General features: G+C 40.6%; 2 protein-coding genes across 2 annotated transcripts in view; one reads left to right on the top strand and one right to left on the bottom strand.

Annotated features, from left to right (window-relative positions):
• Window positions 1-12,361, top strand: part of bace1 (beta-secretase 1) — a 71,061-nt gene extending 58,700 nt beyond the window's left edge. The window contains exon 9 of the mRNA XM_089120881.1: window positions 11,021-12,361. Within this exon, the coding sequence (XP_088977007.1) occupies window positions 11,021-11,265 (245 nt within the window). The 3' untranslated portion in view covers window positions 11,266-12,361. The remainder of the gene's footprint in view (window positions 1-11,020) is intronic.
• A 2,390-nt stretch (window positions 12,362-14,751) lies between these two features.
• The window catches only part of axl (AXL receptor tyrosine kinase), a 60,268-nt gene continuing 55,027 nt past the window's right edge, over window positions 14,752-19,992 (bottom strand). The window contains exons 19-20 of the mRNA XM_089120880.1: window positions 19,521-19,657; window positions 14,752-19,217 (exon numbers count right to left, since the gene is read on the bottom strand). Of these exons, the coding sequence (XP_088977006.1) occupies window positions 18,770-19,217; window positions 19,521-19,657 (585 nt within the window). The 3' untranslated portion in view covers window positions 14,752-18,769. The remainder of the gene's footprint in view (window positions 19,218-19,520; window positions 19,658-19,992) is intronic.

The raw sequence follows: 19,992 nt of genomic DNA, 5'->3' as shown, positions 1-19,992 counted from the left end.
AAATTCTGATAGAGGGCCATGAGACTTAGACCTGAGTGCAAAAATGGAGGCTCTAGCCCCTTCCAGAGCTGAGATATCGAAACTCAAATATTCGGCCCGAAAAAAAAACGACAGTGGTACCCCTTACGTTTTTTTTTTTGGGGCGAAAAATTAAGTTTCTCCAATCTTCCCAAATTCTGATAGAGGGCCATGAGACTTAGACCTGAGTGCAAAAATGGAGGCTCTAGCCCCTTCCAGAGCTGAGATATCGAAACTCAAAAATTCGGCCCGAAAAAAAAACGACAGTGGTACCCCTTACGTTTTTTTTTTGGGCGAAAAATTAAGTTTCTCCAATATTCCCAAATTCTGATAGAGGGCCATGAGACTTAGACCTGAGTGCAAAAATGGAGGCTCTAGCCCCTTCCAGAGCTGAGATATCGAAACTCAAAAATTCGGCCCGAAAAAAAAACGACAGTGGTACCCCTTACGTTTTTTTTTGGGCGAAAAATTAAGTTTCTCCAATATTCCCAAATTCTGATAGAGGGCCATGAGACTTAGACCTGAGTGCAAAAATGGAGGCTCTAGCCCCTTCCAGAGCTGAGATATCGAAACTCAAAAATTCGGCCCGAAAAAAAAACGACAGTGGTACCCCTTACGTTTTTTTTTTTGGGCGAAAAATTAAGTTTCTCCAATCTTCCCAAATTCTGATAGAGGGCCATGAGACTTAGACCTGAGTGCAAAAATGGAGGCTCTAGCCCCTTCCAGAGCTGAGATATCGAAACTCAAAAATTCGGCCCGAAAAAAAAACGACAGTGGTACCCCTTACGTTTTTTTTTTGGGCGAAAAATTAAGTTTCTCCAATCTTCCCAAATTCTGATAGAGGGCCATGAGACTTAGACCTGAGTGCAAAAATGGAGGCTCTAGCCCCTTCCAGAGCTGAGATATCGAAACTCAAAAATTCGGCCCGAAAAAAAAACGACAGTGGTACCCCTTACGTTTTTTTTTTTGGGGCGAAAAATTAAGTTTCTCCAATATTCCCAAATTCTGATAGAGGGCCATGAGACTTAGACCTGAGTGCAAAAATGGAGGCTCTAGCCCCTTCCAGAGCTGAGATATCGAAACTCAAAAATTCGGCCCGAAAAAAAAACGACAGTGGTACCCCTTACGTTTTTTTTTTTCGGGCGAAAAATTAAGTTTCTCCAATCTTCCCAAAACTCTGGATTCTGATAGAGGGCCATGAGACTTAGACCTGAGTGCAAAAATGGAGGCTCTAGCCCCTTCCAGAGCTGAGATATCGAAATTCAAAAATTCGGCCCGAAAAAAAAACGACAGTGGTATCCCTTATGTTTTTTTTTTTGGGCGAAAAATTAAGTTTCTCCAATCTTCCCAAATTCTGGTAGAGGGCCATGAGACTTAGACCTGAGTGCAAAAATGGAGGCTCTAGCCCCTTCCAGAGCTGAGATATCGAAACTCAAAAATTCGGCCCGAAAAAAAAACGACAGTGGTACCCCTTACGGTTTTTTTTTTTTGGTCGAAAAATTAAGTTTCTCCAATCTTCCCAAAACTCTGGATTCTGATAGAGGGCCATGAGACTTAGACCTGAGTGCAAAAATGGAGGCTCTAGCCCCTTCCAGAGCTGAGATATCGAAACTCAAAAATTCGCCCCGAAAAAAAAACGACAGTGGTACCCCTTACGTTTTTTTTTTTTTGGGCGAAAAATTAAGTTTCTCCAATCTTCCCAAATTCTGGTAGAGGGCCATGAGACTTAGACCTGAGTGCAAAAATGGAGGCTCTAGCCCCTTCCAGAGCTGAGATATCGAAACTCAAAAATTCGGCCCGAAAAAAAAACGACAGTGGTACCCCTTACGGTTTTTTTTTGGGCGAAAAATTAATTTTCTCCAATCTTCCCAAATTCTGATAGAGGGCCATGAGACTTAGACCTGAGTGCAAAAATGGAGGCTCTAGCCCCTTCCAGAGCTGAGATATCGAAACTCAAAAATTCGGCCCGAAAAAAAAACGACAGTGGTACCCCTTACGTTTTTTTTTTCGGGCGAAAAATTAAGTTTCTCCAATCTTCCCAAAACTCTGGATTCTGATAGAGGGCCATGAGACTTAGACCTGAGTGCAAAAATGGAGGCTCTAGCCCCTTCCAGAGCTGAGATATCGAAATTCAAAAATTCGGCCCGAAAAAAAAACGACAGTGGTATCCCTTATGGTTTTTTTTTTGGGCGAAAAATTAAGTTTCTCCAATCTTCCCAAATTCTGGTAGAGGGCCATGAGACTTAGACCTGAGTGCAAAAATGGAGGCTTTAGCCCCTTCCAGAGCTGAGATATCGAAACTCAAAAATTCGGCCCGAAAAAAAAACGACAGTGGTACCCCTTACGTTTTTTTTTTGGGCGAAAAATTAAGTTTCTCCAATCTTCCCAAATTCTGATAGAGGGCCATGAGACTTAGACCTGAGTGCAAAAATGGAGGCTCTAGCCCCTTCCAGAGCTGAGATATCGAAACTCAAAAATTTGGCCCGAAAAAAAAACGACAGTGGTACCCCTTACGTTTTTTTTTTGGGCGAAAAATTAAGTTTCTCCAATCTTCCCAAATTCTGATAGAGGGCCATGAGACTTAGACCTGAGTGCAGAAATGGAGGCTCTAGCCCCTTCCAGAGCTGAGATATCGAAACTCAAAAATTCGGCCCGAAAAAAAAACGACAGTGGTACCCCTTACGTTTTTTTTTTGGGCGAAAAATTAAGTTTCTCCAATATTCCCAAATTTTGATAGAGGGCCATGAGACTTAGACCTGAGTGCAAAAATGGAGGCTCTAGCCCCTTCCAGAGCTGAGATATCGAAACTCAAAAATTCGGCCCGAAAAAAAAACGACAGTGGTACCCCTTACGTTTTTTTTTTGGGCGAAAAATTAAGTTTCTCCAATATTCCCAAATTCTGATAGAGGGCCATGAGACTTAGACCTGAGTGCAAAAATGGAGGCTCTAGCCCCTTCCAGAGCTGAGATATCGAAACTCAAAAATTCGGCCCGAAAAAAAAACGACAGTGGTACCCCTTACGTTTTTTTTTTTCGGGCGAAAAATTAAGTTTCTCCAATCTTCCCAAAACTCTGGATTCTGATAGAGGGCCATGAGACTTAGACCTGAGTGCAAAAATGGAGGCTCTAGCCCCTTCCAGAGCTGAGATATCGAAACTCAAAAATTCGCCCCGAAAAAAAAACGACAGTGGTACCCCTTACGTTTGTTTTTTTTTGGGCGAAAAATTAAGTTTCTCCAATCTTCCCAAATTCTGGTAGAGGGCCATGAGACTTAGACCTGAGTGCAAAAATGGAGGCTCTAGCCCCTTCCAGAGCTGAGATATCGAAACTCAAAAATTCGGCCCGAAAAAAAAACGACAGTGGTACCCCTTACGGGTTTTTTTTGGGCGAAAAATTAAGTTTCTCCAATCTTCCCAAATTCTGATAGAGGGCCATGAGACTTAGACCTGAGTGCAAAAATGGAGGCTCTAGCCCCTTCCAGAGCTGAGATATCGAAACTCAAAAATTCGGCCCGAAGAAAAAACGACAGTGGTACCCCTTACGTTTTTTTTTTGGGGCGAAAAATTAAGTTTCTCCAATCTTCCCAAATTCTGATAGAGGGCCATGAGACTTAGACCTGAGTGCAAAAATGGAGGCTCTAGCCCCTGCCAGAGCTGAGATATCGAAACTCAAAAATTCGCCCCGAAAAAAAAACGACAGTGGTACCCCTTACGTTTTTTTTTTTCGGGCGAAAAATTAAGTTTCTCCAATCTTCCCAAAACTCTGGATTCTGATAGAGGGCCATGAGACTTAGACCTGAGTGCAAAAATGGAGGCTCTAGCCCCTTCCAGAGCTGAGATATCGAAACTCAAAAATTCGCCCCGAAAAAAAAACGACAGTGGTACCCCTTACGTTTTTTTTTTGGGGCGAAAAATTAAGTTTCTCCAATCTTCCCAAATTCTGATAGAGGGCCATGAGACTTAGACCTGAGTGCAAAAATGGAGGCTCTAGCCCCTTCCAGAGCGGAGATATCGAAACTCAAAAATTCGGCCCGAAAAAAAAACGACAGTGGTACCCCTTACGTTTTTTTTTTGGGCGAAAAATTAAGTTTCTCCAATCTTCCCAAATTCTGATAGAGGGCCATGAGACTTAGACCTGAGTGCAAAAATGGAGGCTCTAGCCCCTTCCAGAGCTGAGATATCGAAACTCAAAAATTCGGCCCGAAAAAAAAACGACAGTGGTACCCCTTACGTTTTTTTTTTCGGGCGAAAAATTAAGTTTCTCCAATCTTCCCAAAACTCTGGATTCTGATAGAGGGCCATGAGACTTAGACCTGAGTGCAAAAATGGAGGCTCTAGCCCCTTCCAGAGCTGAGATATCGAAATTCAAAAATTCGGCCCGAAAAAAAAACGACAGTGGTATCCCTTATGTTTTTTTTTTTGGGCGAAAAATTAAGTTTCTCCAATCTTCCCAAATTCTGGTAGAGGGCCATGAGACTTAGACCTGAGTGCAAAAATGGAGGCTCTAGCCCCTTCCAGAGCTGAGATATCGAAACTCAAAAATTCGGCCCGAAAAAAAAACGACAGTGGTACCCCTTACGGTTTTTTTTTTTTTGGTCGAAAAATTAAGTTTCTCCAATCTTCCCAAAACTCTGGATTCTGATAGAGGGCCATGAGACTTAGACCTGAGTGCAAAAATGGAGGCTCTAGCCCCTTCCAGAGCTGAGATATCGAAACTCAAAAATTCGCCCCGAAAAAAAAACGACAGTGGTACCCCTTACGTTTGTTTTTTTTTGGGCGAAAAATTAAGTTTCTCCAATCTTCCCAAATTCTGGTAGAGGGCCATGAGACTTAGACCTGAGTGCAAAAATGGAGGCTCTAGCCCCTTCCAGAGCTGAGATATCGAAACTCAAAAATTCGGCCCGAAGAAAAAACGACAGTGGTACCCCTTACGTTTTTTTTTTTTTGGTCGAAAAATTAAGTTTCTCCAATCTTCCCAAAACTCTGGATTCTGATAGAGGGCCATGAGACTTAGACCTGAGTGCAAAAATGGAGGCTCTAGCCCCTTCCAGAGCTGAGATATCGAAACTCAAAAATTCGCCCCGAAAAAAAAACGACAGTGGTACCCCTTACGTTTTTTTTTTTGGGCGAAAAATTAAGTTTCTCCAATCTTCCCAAATTCTGATAGAGGGCCATGAGACTTAGACCTGAGTGCAAAAATGGAGGCTCTAGCCCCTTCCAGAGCCGAGATATCGAAACTCAAAAATTCGGCCCGAAAAAAAAAACGACAGTGGTACCCCTTACGTTTTTTTTTGGGGCGAAAAATTAAGTTTCTCCAATCTTCCCAAATTCTGATAGAGGGCCATGAGACTTAGACCTGAGTGCAAAAATGGAGGCTCTAGCCCCTTCCAGAGCTGAGATATCGAAACTCAAAAATTCGGCCCGAAAAAAAAACGACAGTGGTACCCCTTACGTTTTTTTTTGGGGGCGAAAAATTAAGTTTCTCCAATCTTCCCAAATTCTGATAGAGGGCCATGAGACTTAGACCTGAGTGCAAAAAATGGAGGCTCTAGCCCCTTCCAGAGCTGAGATATCGAAACTCAAAAATTCGGCCCGAAAAAAAAACGACAGTGGTACCCCTTACGTTTTTTTTTTGGGCGAAAAATTAAGTTTCTCCAATCTTCCCAACTTCTGATAGAGGGCCATGAGACTTAGACCTGAGTGCAAAAATGGAGGCTCTAGCCCCTTCCAGAGCTGAGATATCGAAACTCAAAAATTCGGCCCGAAAAAAAAACGACAGTGGTACCCCTTACGTTTTTTTTTTTGGGCGAAAAATTAAGTTTCTCCAATCTTCCCAAATTCTGATAGAGGGCCATGAGACTTAGACCTGAGTGCAAAAATGGAGGCTCTAGCCCCTTCCAGAGCTGAGATATCGAAACTCAAATATTCGGCCCGAAAAAAAAACGACAGTGGTACCCCTTACGTTTTTTTTTTTGGGGCGAAAAATTAAGTTTCTCCAATCTTCCCAAATTCTGATAGAGGGCCATGAGACTTAGACCTGAGTGCAAAAATGGAGGCTCTAGCCCCTTCCAGAGCTGAGATATCGAAACTCAAAAATTCGGCCCGAAAAAAAACGACAGTGGTACCCCTTACGTTTTTTTTTTGGGCGAAAAATTAAGTTTCTCCAATATTCCCAAATTCTGATAGAGGGCCATGAGACTTAGACCTGAGTGCAAAAATGGAGGCTCTAGCCCCTTCCAGAGCTGAGATATCGAAACTCAAAAATTCGGCCCGAAAAAAAAACGACAGTGGTACCCCTTACGTTTTTTTTTTGGGCGAAAAATTAAGTTTCTCCAATATTCCCAAATTCTGATAGAGGGCCATGAGACTTAGACCTGAGTGCAAAAATGGAGGCTCTAGCCCCTTCCAGAGCTGAGATATCGAAACTCAAAAATTCGGCCCGAAAAAAAAACGACAGTGGTACCCCTTACGTTTTTTTTTTTGGGCGAAAAATTAAGTTTCTCCAATCTTCCCAAATTCTGATAGAGGGCCATGAGACTTAGACCTGAGTGCAAAAATGGAGGCTCTAGCCCCTTCCAGAGCTGAGATATCGAAACTCAAAAATTCGGCCCGAAAAAAAAACGACAGTGGTACCCCTTACGTTTTTTTTTTGGGCGAAAAATTAAGTTTCTCCAATCTTCCCAAATTCTGATAGAGGGCCATGAGACTTAGACCTGAGTGCAAAAATGGAGGCTCTAGCCCCTTCCAGAGCTGAGATATCGAAACTCAAAAATTCGGCCCGAAAAAAAAACGACAGTGGTACCCCTTACGTTTTTTTTTTTGGGGCGAAAAATTAAGTTTCTCCAATATTCCCAAATTCTGATAGAGGGCCATGAGACTTAGACCTGAGTGCAAAAATGGAGGCTCTAGCTCCTTCCAGAGCTGAGATATCGAAACTCAAAAATTCGGCCCGAAAAAAAAAACGACAGTGGTACCCCTTACGTTTTTTTTTTCGGGCGAAAAATTAAGTTTCTCCAATCTTCCCAAAACTCTGGATTCTGATAGAGGGCCATGAGACTTAGACCTGAGTGCAAAAATGGAGGCTCTAGCCCCTTCCAGAGCTGAGATATCGAAATTCAAAAATTCGGCCCGAAAAAAAAACGACAGTGGTATCCCTTATGTTTTTTTTTTTGGGCGAAAAATTAAGTTTCTCCAATCTTCCCAAATTCTGGTAGAGGGCCATGAGACTTAGACCTGAGTGCAAAAATGGAGGCTCTAGCCCCTTCCAGAGCTGAGATATCGAAACTCAAAAATTCGGCCCGAAAAAAAAACGACAGTGGTACCCCTTACGGTTTTTTTTTTTTTGGTCGAAAAATTAAGTTTCTCCAATCTTCCCAAAACTCTGGATTCTGATAGAGGGCCATGAGACTTAGACCTGAGTGCAAAAATGGAGGCTCTAGCCCCTTCCAGAGCTGAGATATCGAAACTCAAAAATTCGCCCCGAAAAAAAAACGACAGTGGTACCCCTTACGTTTTTTTTTTTTTGGGCGAAAAATTAAGTTTCTCCAATCTTCCCAAATTCTGGTAGAGGGCCATGAGACTTAGACCTGAGTGCAAAAATGGAGGCTCTAGCCCCTTCCAGAGCTGAGATATCGAAACTCAAAAATTCGGCCCGAAAAAAAAACGACAGTGGTACCCCTTACGTTTTTTTTTTCGGGCGAAAAATTAAGTTTCTCCAATCTTCCCAAAACTCTGGATTCTGATAGAGGGCCATGAGACTTAGACCTGAGTGCAAAAATGGAGGCTCTAGCCCCTTCCAGAGCTGAGATATCGAAATTCAAAAATTCGGCCCGAAAAAAAAACGACAGTGGTATCCCTTATGGTTTTTTTTTTGGGCGAAAAATTAAGTTTCTCCAATCTTCCCAAATTCTGGTAGAGGGCCATGAGACTTAGACCTGAGTGCAAAAATGGAGGCTCTAGCCCCTTCCAGAGCTGAGATATCGAAACTCAAAAATTCGGCCCGAAAAAAAAACGACAGTGGTACCCCTTACGTTTTTTTTTTGGGCGAAAAATTAAGTTTCTCCAATCTTCCCAAATTCTGATAGAGGGCCATGAGACTTAGACCTGAGTGCAAAAATGGAGGCTCTAGCCCCTTCCAGAGCTGAGATATCGAAACTCAAAAATTTGGCCCGAAAAAAAAACGACAGTGGTACCCCTTACGTTTTTTTTTTGGGCGAAAAATTAAGTTTCTCCAATCTTCCCAAATTCTGATAGAGGGCCATGAGACTTAGACCTGAGTGCAAAAATGGAGGCTCTAGCCCCTTCCAGAGCTGAGATATCGAAACTCAAAAATTCGGCCCGAAAAAAAAACGACAGTGGTACCCCTTACGTTTTTTTTTTGGGCGAAAAATTAAGTTTCTCCAATATTCCCAAATTCTGATAGAGGGCCATGAGACTTAGACCTGAGTGCAAAAATGGAGGCTCTAGCCCCTTCCAGAGCTGAGATATCGAAACTCAAAAATTCGGCCCGAAAAAAAAACGACAGTGGTACCCCTTACGTTTTTTTTTTGGGCGAAAAATTAAGTTTCTCCAATATTCCCAAATTCTGATAGAGGGCCATGAGACTTAGACCTGAGTGCAAAAATGGAGGCTCTAGCCCCTTCCAGAGCTGAGATATCGAAACTCAAAAATTCGCCCCGAAAAAAAAACGACAGTGGTACCCCTTACGTTTGTTTTTTTTTGGGCGAAAAATTAAGTTTCTCCAATCTTCCCAAATTCTGGTAGAGGGCCATGAGACTTAGACCTGAGTGCAAAAATGGAGGCTCTAGCCCCTTCCAGAGCTGAGATATCGAAACTCAAAAATTCGGCCCGAAAAAAAAACGACAGTGGTACCCCTTACGGGTTTTTTTTGGGCGAAAAATTAAGTTTCTCCAATCTTCCCAAATTCTGATAGAGGGCCATGAGACTTAGACCTGAGTGCAAAAATGGAGGCTCTAGCCCCTTCCAGAGCTGAGATATCGAAACTCAAAAATTCGGCCCGAAGAAAAAACGACAGTGGTACCCCTTACGTTTTTTTTTTTCGGGCGAAAAATTAAGTTTCTCCAATCTTCCCAAAACTCTGGATTCTGATAGAGGGCCATGAGACTTAGACCTGAGTGCAAAAATGGAGGCTCTAGCCCCTTCCAGAGCTGAGATATCGAAACTCAAAAATTCGCCCCGAAAAAAAACCGACAGTGGTACCCCTTACGTTTTTTTTTTTGGGGCGAAAAATTAAGTTTCTCCAATCTTCCCAAATTCTGATAGAGGGCCATGAGACTTAGACCTGAGTGCAAAAATGGAGGCTCTAGCCCCTTCCAGAGCGGAGATATCGAAACTCAAAAATTCGGCCCGAAAAAAAAACGACAGTGGTACCCCTTACGTTTTTTTTTTGGGCTAAAAATTAAGTTTCTCCAATCTTCCCAAATTCTGATAGAGGGCCATGAGACTTAGACCTGAGTGCAAAAATGGAGGCTCTAGCCCCTTCCAGAGCTGAGATATCGAAACTCAAAAATTCGGCCCGAAAAAAAAACGACAGTGGTACCCCTTACGTTTTTTTTTTTCGGGCGAAAAATTAAGTTTCTCCAATCTTCCCAAAACTCTGGATTCTGATAGAGGGCCATGAGACTTAGACCTGAGTGCAAAAATGGAGGCTCTAGCCCCTTCCAGAGCTGAGATATCGAAATTCAAAAATTCGGCCCGAAAAAAAAACGACAGTGGTATCCCTTATGTTTTTTTTTTTGGGCGAAAAATTAAGTTTCTCCAATCTTCCCAAATTCTGGTAGAGGGCCATGAGACTTAGACCTGAGTGCAAAAATGGAGGCTCTAGCCCCTTCCAGAGCTGAGATATCGAAACTCAAAAATTCGGCCCGAAAAAAAAACGACAGTGGTACCCCTTACGGTTTTTTTTTTTTTGGTCGAAAAATTAAGTTTCTCCAATCTTCCCAAAACTCTGGATTCTGATAGAGGGCCATGAGACTTAGACCTGAGTGCAAAAATGGAGGCTCTAGCCCCTTCCAGAGCTGAGATATCGAAACTCAAAAATTCGCCCCGAAAAAAAAACGACAGTGGTACCCCTTACGTTTGTTTTTTTTTGGGCGAAAAATTAAGTTTCTCCAATCTTCCCAAATTCTGGTAGAGGGCCATGAGACTTAGACCTGAGTGCAAAAATGGAGGCTCTAGCCCCTTCCAGAGCTGAGATATCGAAACTCAAAAATTCGGCCCGAAAAAAAAACGACAGTGGTACCCCTTACGGGTTTTTTTTGGGCGAAAAATTAAGTTTCTCCAATCTTCCCAAATTCTGATAGAGGGCCATGAGACTTAGACCTGAGTGCAAAAATGGAGGCTCTAGCCCCTTCCAGAGCTGAGATATCGAAACTCAAAAATTCGCCCCGAAAAAAAAACGACAGTGGTACCCCTTACGTTTTTTTTTTTGGGGCGAAAAATTAAGTTTCTCCAATCTTCCCAAATTCTGATAGAGGGCCATGAGACTTAGACCTGAGTGCAAAAATGGAGGCTCTAGCCCCTTCCAGAGCTGAGATATGGAAACTCAAAAATTCCACCCGGAAAAAAAAAAAACGACAGTGGTACCCCTTTCGTTTTTTTTTTTTTTCGGGCGAAAAATTAAGTTTATCCAATCTTCTCAAAACTCAGAGCACACATGGTATAAAATTTTTGTATATAATAAATTACTTGCGTCTCAGAGCACACAGACGAAACACAGAAAAACACAATTTGGAGGCCAGATGCTGCCGTTTGGGAATCCAGTCGTGTAAGACTACTGTATACCGAATCACATTTCACAACAACGAATCAGCATTTCGGATGCTGTGCAAAAAGTTTGTTCTCTATTTCATTAAGATGATTGAGAATCACTAACATGGGCACATTACCGCAATGAGATGTCACCTACCAACCCCACTTCTTTTCCTTATTATGTGCTTGTTCATGTTCTTGTCTTTGTTGTTTTCCTTCTCTCCTTCTCTGTAGTCCACGATGAGTTTCGTACGGCCTCAGTGGAGGGGCCGTTCCATGGCGTGGACCTCGAGGACTGTGGCTACAATGTCCCTCAGACCGACGAGTCCACATTAATGACCATCGCCTACATTATGGCGGGCATCTGTGCCCTGTTTATGCTGCCTCTGTGCCTCATGGTCTGTCAGTGGCGTTTTACACGCTGCCTTCATCCTCTGGGCGTCGGAGATTTCTCTGATGACATATCTCTGCTAAAGTGAGCCATATCAAACCTACAGCATTTGCCGGAAAGGTGGCCATCCTGGACATTTTCAAAGAAGGCTACAATAATTATAACTGCATATGTTATAATTGTGAATATGCACACACACACACACAATCCCACCTCGGAGGGATTTCGTAACCTCTAAACCTTTTTGAGTACATTATGTGAATGATCCCTTATCTTATTTTAAGTGTGAATAGCTATCCTGGGACTGTTCAAGTAAAGTTATGTGAGTGAGTGTGTCTGTGTTTGAAGTGAGAGAGAGTTTGTGTGCTATATTAAGATGTCATATTCTATAATTAATGAACATCGAGTAACAGAGTCTCTGTTTATGACCCCAACAATATCATAAGGAACTCATATGACTATTACTTACTGAGACAAAATGATCTTCTGACTATATCAATTGAAAGCTTACAGTAAATAAACGTGTATGATATGTAATAATGAATGTCACCGGGAGAGAACATGTCCAGTCATATCTTACCCCAAAATCAAAAGAAAACAATAAGAAGTTATATTTAAAAAAAAAAAATAAAGCCTATTTTTGGGACTAAGAGTTACATTGTGACTATTTTCATGACCATATCGATAACAATGTCTCCCAAATTTTCATTACCTCAATGCAAATAAGTAGGTAAATACATACATAATATATTATTATTTATTTTATTTTAAGCAAAGGATCTTGCAATTCTTATTTCTTTTGATTTTGTAGTTATATCTTACCTGGGCATGTTTTTCTAGAGATTTACTCAAACATTCATGTCTAAATGATGTAACAAATATTCATCAGCTTTTGTATCATTACTCTGGACACGCACAGAGCTGAAATGCTGACTTCACATTGCAAATATTATCGCACACACTCACATGCAATCGAACAATAAATGCACCTAAAACAAATGCTGCTTATAACAACTCACATATATTAGGAAAAGCACACACACATTCTTACGTCATCTTAACCAAACCATCAGATATAGTCAGAACTAAACATGCAGAGCAGGTTCCTCCTGCTAACTCGTAACATGTATTAAAGAAAACCCAGTTTGGCAGCTCTTACGTTCAATAAAGTGCATAATACAGCAGTGTGTGGCCTCATTTCTTGTGTGAAACACAGCATGATAGAATGATAATGTGTCTGTTCAAAATTGTAGCATCACTGGATTTGATCACCGGAAGATAACATTACATGGAATATAACATTTAACAATTGCTTTTCTTTCTTTAAATTAAATTAGTTTCTTATTTACTCTACAAAACCGTTAGGCACAAATTAGTATGGTGTTCCTAATAATATTTTAGGTACTTAAACAAACTTTTACTTAATCAAATGAACTTGAAGTGTACTTATTATTGCAAGGGTAGGTCCATATCGCCTTTCCTTCTTTAGAGCATTGTTTTTGTTTTTAAGTGTTTTTTTTTTTTAGATTATTAATGACTGAAACCTAGGGAGGCATATTGCATTCACTTGAAGAAAAAAAATCTACTCTGTTTTTCTGAATTAATGAGTTAATTTTTCGTGAGAAAAAAAATTCTCTGTTTTTCTGAATTAATGAGTTAATTTTCTCTGTTTTTCTGAATTAATGAGTTAATTTTTCATGAGAAATTTTTTTTTGCTCTGTTTTTCTGAATTAATGAGTTAATTTTTCATGAGAAAAAATGTTTTTCTCTGTTTTTCTGAATTAATGAGTTAATTTTTCATGAGAAAATATTTTTTTCTCTGTTTTTCTGAATTAATGAGTTAATTTTTCGTGAGAAAAAAAAATTCTCTGTTTTTCTGAATTAACGAGTTAATTTTTCATGAGAAATTTTTTTTTTGCTCTGTTTTTCTGAATTAATGAGTTAATTTTCCATGAGAAAAAATGTTTTTCTGAATTAACGAGTTAATTTTTCATGAGAATTTTTTTTTTGCTCTGTTTTTCTGAATTAATGAGTTAATTTTTCATGAGAAAAAAAATTTCTCTGTTTTTCTGAATTAACGAGTTAATTTTTCATGAGAAATTTTTTTTTGCTCTGTTTTTCTGAATTAATGAGTTAATTTTTCATGAGAAAAAATGTTTTTCTCTGTTTTTCTGAATTAATGAGTTAATTTTTCGTGAGAAAAAAGTTTTTGCTCTGTTTTTTCTGAATTAACTCGTTAATTCAGAAAAACAGAGCAAAAAAAAAATTCCATGAAAAATTAACTCGTTAATTCAGAAAAACAGAGCAAAAAAAAAAATCCATGAAAAATTAACTCATTAATTCAGAAAAACAGAGCAAAATATTTTTTTCTCATGAAAAATTAACTCATTAATTCAGAAAAACAGAGCAAAAAAAAAATTCCATGAAAAATTAACTCGTTAATTCAGAAAAACAGAGCAAAAAAAAAAAATCCATGAAAAATTAACTCATTAATTCAGAAAAACAGAGCAAATTTTTTTTTTCATGAAAAATTAACTCATTAATTCAGAAAAACGGAGCAAAAAAAAAATTCCATGAAAAATTAACTCGTTAATTCAGAAAAACAGAGCAAAAACTTTTTTTCTCATGAAAAATTAACTCGTTAATTCAGAAAAACAGAGTAGATTTTTTTTTCTTCAAGTGAATGCAATACGCCTCCGTAGAAACCAGCCCATAATCACATTCTCTTTAATGTTCCAGTAAACTGTGTCCTGTTTTAGTGGTTATTTGTGGCCACTAGGGGGCGGGCAGTGAATATGGGTTGGGCTGGAGTGACATCTCTTTAATAAAGTTTGGAAAAGGCGATTCTTCCAACAAGTTGTAAACATGGGATAATTGTCAAAATTGTCAAAACCAGGAAAGGACAATTCAGTAGCTAGTTATTGGCCTATTGCCTTAGTGTCTAATCTGTGCAAGATTGTGGAGAGAATGGTTGTATAAATGTAAAGTCATGTGATTCGGAAATATGTCTGGAGCCTGATATTAAGAAGACTCAAGTCAACAAGGAAGTACCTGTACTAGTAGGAGTGTTTTTGGATGTGAAGAAAGTTTATGCTATGTTGAGGAAAGAAGGCTTTTAGCTAAATGAATATTGTGGCCAAAACTGGTACTGCAATCACTTTCAAATGACACCCCCTCCATCTGACTCAAGGGTTGCCAGATAGGCTGCAGAATCCAACATGTGTTTATCCGACATGTTTGTATCTGCAGCTGTGGTAAGTAACTAGAGAAGATCTGGCAACCCGAATGCCGCAACACTACAGACTCGGTGATTGGTAGATCGGTGGAGGGCGGAGCATCAGACGAAACACAACATGACAACATCAACTTCACTTTTTAAATGACAATATAAAAAAATATAAAGCAATATAAAAAGCTGGAGTACCGTTGTCAGTGATATAAGTACTTGAAATGAACATGATTTCTTAATGTCTAGTGACATATCAGGGCCATTTTTTGATTAATCGAGATAAATTTCTTACATACAGCTCCTGAGCAATTATAACAACACACACACACACACACACAAATCGTCAACTGTGCAGGTAGTATTTATTTTAAAACAAAGCGTATCAAAATCACAATAATGACATTGATGTTATGTAGACAACATTAGACATATAAACCTAAAGCTAAAAATTTGTGCACCATAACAGCCATTTTAAGGCAAAATACTGGCTTTCAAAGGCACTTTCAAGTGCGTGCTTCTGTCTATGAATTCATATTTTGATAAAACAACATTTGTATTTTTCAGTACCTAAAACTTGTCCGGTTATAATTCTGTTCCCCACTATTCTAATTGGCTGATTTACTGACAATCAACAGAATATTAAATGCAATATTTGTTTGTGGATGTAATAGTGCAATGTTAACTGCACTAGGCAGAAACGACAGAGTATTTGTGTATAATGAGCCTAATTTAGCGGGGAAAAGGAGCGTCTGTGTGAACTGACCTGACCTCCTCATATCTCAGCACTGTTCCTTGCTGATAGACTGCCGATAGTGAATAAGATGCAGGTTTTTGCATTGAAATACCACATGCAAAAGGGGTTTCAACTTGTCCTCTTTAGCCGAGGTCAGACGAGACACTTCAAATCCATCTATTTACACACAGTGTTCCAGATCACCAAAGATGTGAGCATGCAAATATACACAGAAGGTGTGGTCCAGTTAATGTTGGACCAATGTTTCACACACTAAAGATGATTTCTATGATCACATAGATGATTCCAACTGTGCACTGGCATGAAGATCGTAAATTAGACAGTGTGTATCTAAAGCATTGTGGCTTAAAGTACCTCAATCTTACTAGTACCACATACATCCATAATCAAATGACCATTCCATCTTTTTTTCAAACATTGGGTCTATGATGAAAAATTGAATTGAATTCACTTTTTTAAATTTCAGATTAGATTAAAGTCTGAGTGGAAGAAATTACTTTAACAAAAGACCAAATAACAATGTCATGTGAATTTGAGCTTATTTGGAAACTCGGGTTTAATCATAATATGGTAATGTTTTATGGTAAATGTTTTTCGGTAACACTTTACTGAAGGGGTGTGCATTAGACTGGCATGGCACTTTCATTTTGAATATGAAGGAGGTTTTAAGCATGTTTATGACAACTGTCATTAAGTGTCATTCGCTCAGTTATGACATTTTTAATGCAAATATGACATTTGGTATGACGTCTTGACATAAACCATAACATCATAACCTGTCAGTGTCTTTGTCATGACAACTTGACATAAAATTAAGTCTGTCATGTGGTTGGCTTTGACATTGGCTGTCATGAGGCATTATAACTGTGTCATGAATATTTTTCGTGAGCTCAACTACAGTGGTACACATTGAATTTGTCGTTAAAAAGTTATAATGGCTTCATGAACGCCAATGTCATAAAAAAAACCACCTGACAGTTTAACCCTCTGGGGTCTAAGGTGTTTTTGGGGTCCTTGAGATGTTCTGACATCCTCTGAAATTTGTACTTTTTTCAGTTGCTTATAAACATATTAATGGCACAGGTGAAATTACACTCTATTTAGCACAAACAGGGCTACCGTAATATATGAGCAACATGTATGTATACAATACATAAGGTATTGTAAAAACTAAAAATGAAAGTTTCTAAAATAAGGCCACAAAACACATACTAATTATACGTCCACAAGACTTTTGATATGTTAACCAGTATGTTTGATATGTGTAATGTTAACCAATAGCTAGGTTGATAATTAATCTGCTATATCATGTTTATGACAGGTTGTGTTGTCTTAGTAATGTCAAGGTGTCATAACAAAGACATCTCAAACAATGTCATATTTGCATTAAAAATGTCATAACTGAGCGAATGACACTTAATGACAGTTGTCACAAACATGCATAAAACTTCCTTCATATTCATAACATATGTCATGATTATGAAGGTGTCATGTCAGTCTAATGCACACCCCTTCAGGTAAAGTGTGACCTGTTTGTCTAACATACAATGTCTAAATGTCCATATCATATAAAAATGCATAAACAAACAATACACTGACAAAAAGTTGATTAGTGCAAAATATCAAATGTACAAAAAAACATTAGGAAACTATAAAAAAAAATACTGTGCTTGAGTCTGGGGCAGGGTCTCTGAGAAGCAAAGACCTCAGTCTACTCCTCTAAACCTGCGGATGTTGACAGAAACCACAAAACTGGTCTCTGATCAATGTATAAAAAACAACCCTGTTGACTCAGAAAACCTTTGAGACAGAGTTATGAAAGTACGCTAACGCGTAGGTTAGCGCAAATGTGTCTCCAGGTCACGCACATACTCACTGAGGATTTGGTTTGACCTTAGACCAAACATGCAAAGTTCTCGTCATCCTCCACGGGTTTCTTTGGAAAAGATGCTGGTCAGGAGACTTGAGAGAGTCTTTCAGTCTTTGACCAGTTGCATCCTCTTCTACATCTACAGAGTGGCAGTGTCACGCTAGTTCCCCGGCTTTGTGTCATTGGTCATTGTGAATCCAATCACCTCCTGAGTTGGTGTGGTCAATATCAGCATGAGCAGATCCCAGTTGACTGATATCAATTGTGAACGTTTTGGAGTCCAACACCATGTCCTAACCAGTCGTGATGTGATAAAATCGTGCAACAAGATTTGCTGCCGATCTTTTGTGTTTCTGTTGTGTTGCCGTAGCCCTACCACAGCTATTGGAGGAGCATTTCCATGTTTTACGTGCTTCTCAAGTGGCTTTCAATGCAAGTCTGAGTCACTCTTCAAAGTTGTGTCTCTTTGAAAAGTAGCAGAACAAGCCTTATTCTGCGTTCACACCAGACGCGAGTGATTTCAATGTTAAGTTAATGCAAAGACATGTTACGCTCCTGTAGAGTGCGGCGCGGTAGACGCGAATACGCCTCGCGTCAAGTTCACGTGAATGGCGCGAATTGAGCGTCTGGCACGTTAAACAAATGATTTAGTTAGTGCTATTTGCGCATTCATGCGTTTGACGTGAATTCGCGTCTGCCGTCCGAGTTGAAAAATCGGAACTTTGGCGTCAATTCGCGCCTCGTTAACCAATCAGGAGCCTAGCTGCTTGCTCACGTGGTGAAGGATCTGGATGCTTCAATAAATTATTTTGTAATACGACTAAATGCCTGGTGTGGCTCTAATGCACAACAAAGCAAATATTTGATCACTTAAAACGTTATTTCAATATACGGCACATGTTCATTTTGTATTGAATGTTATTTATTCCATATCTAGATTATATGAAATATTATTATGATGTAAAGACAACCAACATACATGTGCGTAAGTTCGTGTCTGGACGCGAGAGACGCGAAACAAAATCACAGGACAGGTTAATAACTTTTGAAGGCTGGTTCTGTTTATCATCAAAACAAAAGACAGATTAGATGGATGAGGGTGAGGGTGATCCTCGCTGTGATGCGGGACAACAGGTCATCAAACTGGGCGCGGGACAGGCGTAATTACCGCCGTCATCCAGCGCAGCTCCTGGAGCGAGCAAATGGTGAAACTCGCCAAACGGTTCGCCTTCGAAGGGTCCGGTGGACACAAATACGGCGACGATGATCCCCACGTGAGAAAATACAGAGCGGTGACTCTCTCGATCAACGTAAAAAAGATGGCCGCCAACGGGTTTCGATTCTGACGCGCGTAAATTACGCTTCAAACTTTTGTTTTTACGTGCGTCAGTTTCACTCTTGACGCGTGAATTAACACAAAGTGGTCAAGCGTCAAACTAGACGCAGTAGACGCGAATTTGATGTGCTATTCGCGCTCGGTGTGAACGCACAGTTACAACCGAAGTTTAATATACCGGGTTAGGGTGGTGTTCAAACTCAAACTCAATTTTGTTTTGAAAATGACTTCGTCACTGGAAACGTATCACATCCTTTCTGGTTACGACACAGTGTAAGACTTGATTAGATGAACCTACACTGAAGAGAAAGGACAATTTGGAATGCAAAGAAAAACATGTTCGCATGTGTGTGTGTGTGCAAATTGATGGGGTAGGAGCAATAGCTCAGTCTGGAGCAATAGCTCAGCCCTGCCAGGGCACGCACTTCATTTCGTCTCTGTCCTCGGGGGCCTGGCTCTCGGAGGGCGGCACTGGAGTGGAGCAGGACGAGGGCTGCAGTGGCGGGACGGGTCCCGTGAGGTTCAGGCTCTCCAGGGAGTCTGCGTTGAGCAGCCGCTGGTTCTCATGTTGGGGGCAGATCACGTACCGGCTGGGGTGGTGGACTTCCACAGTGGCCACAGAGCCCGAACCCTTCAGGGCCCCGAGAACACAGGGGACACCCCCCGTTAAGGGGTCACGGCCCCCAACGGCCCCCAGCTCTCCAGACGTCTCATCCATATTGACGTAGAGTATCTCATCCGGGTCTTGGCTCGGGAGATCTCCCAGGACCTTTTCCAGCTCGCCGCACAAGATCTCGAAGCTCGGCCTGTCCTTCGGGCTCAACAGCCAGCAGGAAAACATCAGGGAATAGCTGTGGGGGACAAAGGACGTCAGACATCGCCTGTCCTGTGATTGGACATGGTATGTATAACATGAAACAAATTTGGTTTGGGAACCGTCATTACATCCTCAGTTCCCTTTGGTGTCACTTGAGGGTTTTAAAGAGCTAAGCGTGTACAAAATCAGGTGTCTTTATTGCATTAGGATTCTAGCCCTGTTCATTTCATCATTCTCATTACCCAGCGGTGTAACCTCCTTTCAAAATGACAAGTGTGAAGCCATCCTTCAGCTGAAGTTGGTTAAAACCATGTTAAGCCTTTCAGGTTTTACTCACATGCTGTCCAGGCAGTCTGGAGGTTGTTTCAGACGGTTTCCCTGCCTCAGATAATCATAGATTTCACTGTTTTCCACTCCAGGGTACGGCGTCTGACCTCGAGTCGCAATCTCCCACATCGTCACTCCAAACGACCACTGCGGGACAGACAAATACATAAACTTCATAAACAATATGATCCTCAAACTGTCTGATGAATCAGTCCCAGTAAGACCAGGCAGACATATGAAGCTCAGTTCTGAATCAGTCCCTTCGCTAAGCCACGCCCAAAAACCGCCACTGGCCAATCATGTTTTAGCAACCGTAACTATGCGCGGGAGGTCTGGCAAGCTTTCGAACGAGGGAAACATGCTGAAGCATTGTGCGTATGGATTGTGCAAATCTGATACCGGTATACTAAAAGTTTGGACGGGGGAGAGGAGTTGTTTTCCTTCCAGAAAATCCAAAAGCCAAGGGAAGAAATGATTGGCGT

This window comes from Pimephales promelas, chromosome 16 (genome assembly GCF_988280905.1).
Source record: "Pimephales promelas chromosome 16, fPimPro1.hap1.1, whole genome shotgun sequence".
Taxonomy (NCBI): domain Eukaryota; kingdom Metazoa; phylum Chordata; class Actinopteri; order Cypriniformes; family Leuciscidae; genus Pimephales; species Pimephales promelas.
Note: the sequence above shows the minus strand (reverse complement) of the source record. Positions and strands in the feature narration are given on the sequence as shown.